This window comes from Pseudochaenichthys georgianus, chromosome 16, assembly GCF_902827115.2.
Source record: "Pseudochaenichthys georgianus chromosome 16, fPseGeo1.2, whole genome shotgun sequence".
In the NCBI taxonomy this organism is placed as follows: Eukaryota; Metazoa; Chordata; class Actinopteri; order Perciformes; family Channichthyidae; genus Pseudochaenichthys; species Pseudochaenichthys georgianus.
In genome coordinates this window covers 11,171,925-11,181,771 of record NC_047518.2, presented here as the reverse complement: position 1 = coordinate 11,181,771, position 9,847 = coordinate 11,171,925, and the positions used below count along the sequence as shown (strand labels likewise).

Sequence of the window (9,847 nt, the reverse complement as noted above, 5' to 3'; positions counted from 1 at the left end):
GCCATGCAGCAATTCAAAACACACAAGCAGCCTGAGATTAACAAACACAACTATACTAAATCATGTCTTTATTTTTTGTTTGTTAGTGTAAGATTTTATTTTGGGGCGGAATTTTGGGATGCACCCAGAAAAATGTACAAAGCATCTTAACGAAACACCTTATGGACCATTTAGCAGCTTTTAAGACTCCTATTATATCACAAAATACTACCTGCAGATAGAGATGCCCACTTATATCTTCCATGCTTTCTCTAAAGTCAAAAATAAACGTTAAACTGCGCTTTGAGCACCAGGAAAAGCGCTATACAATATAAATGTTTTATTATTATTATTAACTCATTTTTTAAGCCTCCAAGGACAAACATCTTCAAGGTGTGATTGCCCTGCAAAACCGCTTCACAAAACTGGTTTAGCTCGGTAAAGCACATGGGCTGTCCTTACCCGTAAGTATGTTAAACACAAAGGAAATGTCATCATAATATCTTCCTTGATGTGTGTGTGTGTGTGTGTGTGTGTGTGTGTGTGTGTGTGTGTGTGTGTGTGTGTGTGTGTGTGTGTGTGTGTGTGTGTGTGTGTGTGTGTGTGTGTGTGTGTGTGTGTGTGTGTGTGTGTGTGTGTGTGTGTGTGTGTGTGTGTGTGTGTGTGTGTGTGTGTGTGTGTGTGTGTGTGTGTGTGTGTGTGTGTGTGTGTGTGTGTGTGTGTGTGTGTGAACATATATAAATGCCAGTCTTCTAGTGCCATCCCACACTTTGCTCAGGACTCAAGCTGGTTTCAGGAGATCTACTTTGCAGGTGAGCATCTGTGCAGTTGTTGATAATGGACTTTCAGATCAACTTTATTAGCATCTTACTGCAGAAACTCTGCACATCTGAAAACACATCTATTTCAATTGTACCTTGGCAATTCAATTATTGCATACTTTTTTTTTTTAGGTTAGGTTAGGTTATGGTTTTTGACTTGTAAGTTGCTTTGGATAAAAGCGTCAGCTCAGTGATAAGTAATGTAATGTTAACGGGTAGAGCTCATTTAAATTCCAATGCCTTTATTATAATTCACACTGGCTTTTGTTCATGCAGAGGATTTTTGCTTCTTAAAGAAGAATGTCAGACTGTTTTGTTTGTCTAAATAAATGTTGACAGATATTTGATCATTATGGTGTTTTGATAAATTGTTTAATCAGATTTCAGTGTTGTTCTGGACTCATTCACCCACCAGAATGCTTTCCTTCCTGTTCCTTGGGGTGCTCTGGGCCAGCTGCATGACAGGTAAAATATACAAATTTAAATAAGATATTTGTATATAAGCATTTGGCTTCCTCTCACATAACACATATTTTACTTCTCCAGCTCCCTTGCCTCAGTACTCCTTCTCCCCCGCTGTTGGTAGTGGTGGAGGCACGGCATTCTCCACAGAAAATGAAAATGGACCAATCACAGGGATCAGACTCTGGGAAAATAGAAACAGTTACATCGCTGGGTCAGTCTGTCCTCCTTCTTTAACACCAATGTGAATAATAAATGCCATATTGCATGTGCAATATGGGGGATCCTATCATTTTATGGGTCGTAACTATTGAATGGATTTTTCTTGTTTAAGAAATATTAGCAGGAGGTGATGAAATGTAATAAAGTATATTAACTTAAATTCTGTTCAAATTTAAGGTACCTCGACTTTAATTAAGTATTATCTTCATGTGCACATTATAATATTCCACTACATTTCAAAGTGAAATATTGTCCTTTTTACTTTACATTTATTTCATAGCTTTATTAACTAGTTACTGTATGGATTCAGATTTAAGACACAAAACGAATACAGAACTTTTGAAATAATATGATGTAGATTAAACTACCCAACATTATATTTAGGTACACCTAAAAACAAGAGGTTGACAAAAAAGATTTTGGCCAGTTATTTTACTTTTTGTTTATGTCATTTTGTGTACAAACATTTCACAGTTCCAGCTTTTCAAATGTTGAGATTTGCTGTATTTCTTTATGAATACTTACATTTATTTTTAACATATTTAAAAAAAAATCTGCAATTACTACTTTTTACTCCTTATACTTGAAATACATTTTCCTCATACTTTCATACTTTTTGTACAGCGTAGTATTATTGCTTTTATTTAGGTAACCACCACTGTTAGCACGGATAGTTGCAGTAACCTTTTCTGCATTAAGGGGAGGGTCCATGGAAAGTGTAATGTGCTATGGAAGTGCAAAATTCAACCATAGAGTTAACCCCCATTTATCTGCTTTCTATTTCAATGTTTTTCTACTTGTTCTAGCACAATATCCATCTATTGGTTACCAAATAGTTTCAATCTGATCATTCTTCTGTCAAATATTGCCCTTATAAATCATTGTTTGTGTTTCCTCACTCCTGACTGTGTCCTTGCAGTTTGCAGCTGCGCTATGGATTTGGTTGGGGACAAATGGTTGGTCGTGAACTGAACTCTGTACAAGAGCTGATCCTGAATGAAGGAGAGTCCTTTATTCAGGTGAGAGACTTTATAATATTAAAGTAATACATTGAACATTGACAAGACAATGCATTGTACTATTTATTGACATTTATAAACACACTTTCTAAAGATCATACACATCATCTGTAATAAAGGTTGGCTAAATAGTAAATTAGTACTGTACTGTATTGAATAACACTATATTCATCTATCGTTAACAAAAAATACATCATTTGTTTGCTCACTGGGGACAAACCACACGCACTAACATGTCATTGTGCTCTCACGGACATGTTTCAGGTCTCTGGGAAATACCATTCCAACTACATCTATCAGCTGATCTTCGTGACCTCCAGTGGACGTTCTCTGATTGTCGGCCAGCCCATTACAGTAAATACCTTCCTCTACAATTTGTGTTTGTTTCAATCACACCATGATGGAAGAAGTATTCTGATCTTTAATGATCACACTTTAAAAGAACTATGTAACAAGTAAATGCCCTGCATTAAATGTTATTTAAGTGAAATGAAGATTAATCTGCACTTAAACTATTAAAAGTAAATGTAAATAATGTAGAGAAACACCTCCTTGTGACTGTTATACGGTGATATATATATATTTAAATAATTAGATTATTTTTAGATGCACTTATTTAAATGCAGGATATTACTGTCACTATTCCGTCAAATGAATAGACTAATGATTTTAGCTGCATTGTGTGAACTGATGAGTCGCTAATTTATTACAAAACATCTTATTTTTACAGCTTTCTATATGTTTTGTTTGGGAAGTAATGCATTTTTAAAGGATCTAAAATTGTCAGACACATGTAGTGAAGTAAGAAATGTAATATTTGTCTGTGAATTCTACTGTAGTAGAGTGCAGAAGGAAATGAAAAATACCTTAAATGATTATTTGATTATTTATCTTACATTCCACCACTGCAATTATCAATGCAAGTACTCATTGTCAGGTATTAACTTGTTGATGATCTCTTACAGCTGTCCTTTAACTTCTACCCGTCCCACCCGGGCCAAGAGCTAGTGATTTTGAGTGGCACCCACAACACTGCAGGGCTCCTTTCGATTGCTGCTCACTGGGCTGTCCCCCAGGCTCAATACAACAGCACCAACCAGGACTGATCCAGGAACTGGGAATAATCAACCTTTATCTTTATCATGGAATAATATGGAATAAGGTTTGTTTAATGTGATAATAGTATATCGCTGTATGTATCAATCCCTCTGTTTATTAATGGATTATTGTTAAACTACACACAACACATTTTTTCAAGAGACCCTGTGTGGTGAAGTGAAACACACAGGATCTACGAAACCTGTACTTTGTAGACAATACTTGGAAAAAACAAAGGAGGAGGAAAAGCGGTGATTACTTTTCATTAAATAAATACCTTATAGGTTATAACACACTCTGGTCTTCTGCAAAAAGTATATACTCAATGTCTTTAACTTTATTTCGTATATCAGGGGCAAATTATACTTGGATTACGTGCCCAGAACCAAGTCAAAGCTCAGAGGGGGCCGTTGCCTCTCTGTCGCGGCTCCCACACTGTGGAACGATCTGCCCGTGCACATCAGACAGGCCTCCACACTGCCTGCTTTTAAATCGCTTCTTAAAACGCACCTCTACTCCTTAGCGTATTAACATCTTTCAGAGCGTTGCTTTTATTGCTTTTAAATTGTCTATTGTTGTTACTTGTAGCCTACTTGTTTTATGGTGTGTGAGCTGTGCTGTTATTTTTTTGTATGTTTTGTTTTATTTATTTGCCTGTACAGCACTTTGGTCTGGAGGTTTAAAGTGCTCTATAAATAAAGCTGTATTGTATTAACATAAAATTACTGAAAACTACTGTGTGCAGGATTGTGGACATATTATTTGTATTTGTTCGTGTATTGCTGCACGTGACATCTGACTTTATGACGTTCTGCTGAACATATGACAGTTCATTTGACTGCAGCCTTGACCTGCTGTGAAGGTATCAGAAACATTACTCAGAGAAGATCTTCTCATTGTTGCTTTCAGCAAGTAACAAACTACTGTCCTTCTTCTGCGGTTTTCCAGGCACAGTAGCTCAGGTAACTGCTTCCTGCATAGCACAGTGTGGTCAGAAATGCAAATAACTGAAGTGTGAGAGGTGGTGAAAAGGGGAAGAAAAGAAAAAAAAGGACATGGGTCATGTGGAAATAAAGAGGGGCGGGGAAACAATGAAAAGGAGGACATTTATTTAAAGTCCGAAACCATTGTTCACTATAAATAAAACCAAAATTAAGCCTGAAACTACAATGATCTTTTGCTAAAAAATAAACAAGTGTCCCTTTTTGTAACATTGACAGCTGAGTCAGGAAGTTCTACACAATGAGATACATACTTTTGAACTCTGGGACAAGAGAACACCGGTGTCCGATCAGAAGATACCCTGAATATCGGAATCAGGATCAGGAGATGACGAGTTTGATTTCATTTTTTAAATATTTTTTTAATTATCTTTTACAAACAAAGACTGATATACTTGTCACAAGGACATAAAAAAACCTGTTAAATACTGTTTTCTGAGACTTTCCTAAAAGAAAAATGTTTAAAAATACCACACTGAGGACACCATCTTGGAGTCCAGGGGGGTATACTACGAAGCAGGATTTTCGCTTAGCCGACTAAATTCAGGGGAAACTCCGGCTTTCCGGTCCTACGAAGCTGGTTCTCTTTTTAGCAGGCTAGATCTCCATGGTAACTTATGCTTAGCGGCTAACTTGGTCGGGACCAGGTTAGGTTGCAGGCTAAGAGCTCAACTCAGTGAAAGCACCGCCTGCTGACCAATCAGAGCTCAGTGTGCGGAGTTTAAAGCGATCAAGTCATATTACAGGAGAAAGGAAATACAGAAAAACTGCCGTCGCAGGAAAGACGGCGGGCAAAAATCACCGACTGTGTGAACGTGAACATGAATAGAATATCACCTCCATCTTCAGAGCAATCTGACTATTATAACATTAGCGTTAAGAAAGCTTACTTAAATATCGGCCACAACATAAGTAACCGGAGTACATTAAGTAGCCTACATTAAGTAGCCTACAGTCCGCCCCGCGGCATATCACTTCATAATGTATCATATATCTCCTGATCTGAGTCAGCTGAGCCGTATCTGGCCGTGCAACACTCACAGTGTCACATACTGTATGCAGAAGTATTATTTTAAGCAACACATTAAGTTGACGAAACACTCGAGACAAATGCAATTGAAGTCAGATCGTGTTTTAGACGGGGCAGTGATATCATAAACCTGTTAATGTACGCATTTTTCTTTTTCCAGCTGTATTCACCTTGCAGGTGCAGCTATTATCCTGGCTTTTATCCTGGATAAAGTGTTTAAGTCATGGATGTTTAAAGTTTAACTTATTCATTTTTGACTAGTATTAAAGTTCACTTTTCATTCAGGAAGTATGACGCTGCGCTGTCAGTGCGCTTCTCCATGTTTGTGATTGGTCGAATGCTCCAGATACCACCCCTTTCATGTGAACGCGCACCTAACTAGATAGGACACGGCTGGCTTGAGCCAGAGCCATAGAGAGATAAGAGTTACGACACTCTTTGATGTCGCCGCCAGCCGGTCACGTGGTTTATGTATGCCGGGATAGTTCAAAACGCACTTCCGTGGCAATGCTTCTCTATGGCAAAAACAGCACAAACATGGTCAAAATAGTCATAGATTAAACCAACGCTGTTATTTTTTAAAGATTGCTTTCATATTTACATGATGTGGTTACACTTTGTATGGATTGGCAATATTTACAAGTTTCGTTATTTAACGATATTTTGAGGGGAAAGTGTGGCAGCACAAGCAGGCTATGCCTGTGTCACTGTCAGGGCAGTCACGTCCGTAGTATAGTTGTGCTGCGCTGTCATGTTCTTATATGAGACAGACAGACAGCAGCGATTGCGTTATTGAATGGTAAATATATATATTAAAAAACACACACACCCAAGTACTTTTTCAGCATTATTGCATACTTTTTATTGACAGTTTTGCATTTGGAGAGGCAGGGTGACAACGGAAAGCTTGGTAGCCTATTACTTATTAAGAACAGTGTATGGAAAAAGTGATGTGTGTTGGAACAAAACAAAGTCAAATGAATGAGAATGAGAACAAAGAGGGTTAGGGTTCAACAGAAAATGATTAATTCAGCCAAAAAACACAATTTGGATTAATCTAAAGTGTAAAACAATCTTCAACACAGACCAAATTAGTGCCCTTGGACAACAAAATATATGGTGGGGCAAAGAAACGATAAATTAAATTGAGAGAGTGGGAGACTGAAAATGATTACTATGATAAATATTCAAACTATTTACAAAACTATTTACAGAAGCTCCTGTTGAACCATGGTTCAACAGAGCAACACAAACAGGTTTGTCAACAATACAAATTAAAATGACGAGGCCACTTTGCCAGGGGGAGGTGATCCAGCGACGAGACAATAAAGCAATTCATATTAAGTTCTGTTGAGACACCACAGGATATAAAACCTTCCAAGCGATGACCTCTCCTCACCTTTCACCTGTCTTTCCTCAGGAGACTCAGGTCCTTCAACGTCTGCAGCACAATAAGCACCCACCCACAATTGTTGTTCGCACAAGCATAATTGTGCGAACAACAATTGTGGGTGGGGGCATTTTACAAATATTTACAAACAACTATTTACAAAAAAGCAACTATTTACAAAAAAGCAATACAGAACTCTAGTCTAGGGCATCCAGGGGCCTAATCATTTTGAAAAAAACAAGAAGGTTCCTTTGTGAAAGGGACATCCTCTTCATCGTTTCCTGGGCCCTAAAAAGCAGAGCAAGAATAGGAACAGTGGTGAATAATGGGAGAGAATACAGTTGGGAGCAGACTGAACAGAGGACATAGCAATATTCATGTTAAAATGTTTGCACAATAAATATTATGGCACTTTCGTTTATATTGCATTTTAATAGATCAGTTGTCATACATAGCATTTGGGTGCTCTAATCGATCCGAGAAGGGGTTCCGGATGTATGGCTTCCCTAAGGACGTAGAGCGAAGGAAGAGATGGATGGCAATGGTCAACAGACAAAACCTGTGTCTGAAAGAGGACAACAACAGCAGAAAACTCTGTCATGTAAGTAATGTTCACAGAGGTGACTTATTAACATTTTAAAGGGCATCATATTTCCAAGTGTAGAGAATTATGACTCTTCAATGACATTTGAAGTGTGCAGGGGAAACTGATCAAACCTACCTACCCACAGGTACACTTTGAAGACGACCAATATATTGGCAACAAATCAGGAGGAAATTTGAGGTTGAGGCCAGATGCTGTTCCAACAGTATTTATACATCGGCCTAAACCGAAAAGGAGAAAATTCACGTCAAGGAGTATGCCTCCAGCTGTCAGGAATAATGACCACACCTATTACTGCACATCAAACATTGGTATGATATATGAAGCTAACAATGTTATATAATTCAAGGATAGACTACACTCCTAATGCAACTTTCAGATTATACAGCTTCAAAAATACCAGGGTTCAGGGATTCTCTGAAGACTCATATACCACATGTACATAATCTACAGATTTCTTCATACTGTAACATTGCCAATAGGCGAACTTAGATGAATGTCACTATACTGTAGGAGTATAGTGTACCCTTAAACGACAATAGGTGCACATGTAAAGGCAGCATACACAAATAACAGCAATTGCCTTGTTATTGTTACAGAGATTCAGGGAGATATTGAGGTGGAGTTCCAAGGGAATGAAAGGGACATAACAGACAGAGAGAGTGAAACAGATGTCAGCAGACTGCCAGGGGCCAGTATGTCAGGGGCCAACAATCAAGAGGCCAGTTTGCCAGGGTCAGGTGCTCCAGGGACCAGACTGCCAAGGGCCAGTTGTGACCGGGCTCACGTGGAGGATCTAATGAGGCAACTGAGAAGGGAGAGATTACTAAGAAAGAGAGCCGAGAGGGCTCTGGTAAACCAGAAGAGGATTCATTCGGCATTAAAAAAAAAAACACAATTTGATTAATCTAAAGTTTCAAAAAATCTTCAACACAGACCAAATTAGAGCACTTGGGCAATCAAAAAAAGGTGGGATACGGTGGGAGAAAGACACCGTGAAAAAAGCAATACAACTAAGGTTCTGTTGTGGCACTACAGGATATAAATGAGAGAGCTGGTCTGCTGGTATTAAGATAATTTAAAAGGGGTGCACTTTACCGTCCATCAGATGAGGTGTTCACCCTTGTTCAGAACGTGGAGCAGCTGTTCCGTGTGAGGATGAGCGATTCCCTCATGGAGTCCTCAAATGCAGTGTCACAGCTGGAACAAGAAGCCATGTTGCTGGACAGCAACCTGCCCTCATGCCATGACCTGAAGAACAAAATCCTCTCAACATACATCAGGCTGAGGTTAAGGATTGCATCAAAGTGCATCAGGGCTGAGAGGAAGGACGTAAAGAACATAAAGGGTATCTTGGCAGCAAGAGTCAGAGTAAGAAGGCAAAGAAGACCCAACAGACCTCTGCACCGAAGGTCATAACATCTAGGCCACTGCCAAACACCTTACTCGTTGCCATCGATGTACTTGGCATCTCCATTCCCGGTCCTCCGTCAGCAGCCTCCAGCCTCCTCTTCCTTCAGCAGCAGCACCCTCCAGCAGCAGTACCTCCTCCAGCAGCAGCCCCCTCCTTCAGCAGCAGCAGCCTCCGCCAGCAGCAGCAACAGCCATATGAGGCTGACATATGAGGCTGAATAAAAAAAAGTGCTAATTATTTTTTTTAAAGTGTTTATTTTGTTAAAAATAAACATTTTGGATGCATGACCATGTTTTAGGCTCATCCTTCATTCACTGCTGTAGAGTAGCCTATTCAGTAGGCTATTATATTTTTAAGACTGAATAATACCTTTGAAGAACAATCATTAAATTAGTGTGTATATTACAATACAAAGTGTCACGATTCACAGGTTATGTCACGTTTGTAGTTTTGTCTGTGTTGGTGTTTTTCTTGTCTTTGGGTTTCCTGTCTTATTGTGTAAAGTGTTCACCCCCGTTTCCTGCCTGTCTGCTTTCTGTCTGTTTCCCTCCCTGATTACTCGATTGTGTTCACCTGTTGTCCTTGTGTTTCTTCTCCCCTGTCCAGCTGTGTCTTGTTCTGTGATTACCCTTCTGTGTATTTAGTCTAGTCTTCCCCTGTGTTCCATGTCGGTTCATTGTTTCCCCTCCATGTCATTCCACGGTCTGTGTTCCTTGTGCTGCTCGTTGGTGTTGGATATTTTGGATTCTGCCTTGTTTTGCCACAGCTTTAATTTATTTAATAAAGCTCGCTTTTCGTTATTCTGCA

The 9,847-nt window shown here is 39.0% G+C and overlaps 1 protein-coding gene across 1 annotated transcript; it reads left to right on the top strand.

Annotated features, from left to right (window-relative positions):
• The first annotated feature begins 763 nt into the window (after positions 1 to 763).
• Positions 764 to 4,302, top strand: LOC117461454 (zymogen granule membrane protein 16-like). Its single transcript, XM_034103321.2, has 6 exons — positions 764 to 791; positions 1,181 to 1,265; positions 1,347 to 1,476; positions 2,404 to 2,503; positions 2,768 to 2,857; positions 3,469 to 4,302. Exons 2-6 carry the CDS (start codon positions 1,217 to 1,219, stop codon positions 3,607 to 3,609), a joined length of 510 nt encoding a protein of 169 aa, XP_033959212.1. The 5' UTR covers positions 764 to 791; positions 1,181 to 1,216; the 3' UTR covers positions 3,610 to 4,302.
• Positions 4,303 to 9,847: the final 5,545 nt, after the last annotated feature.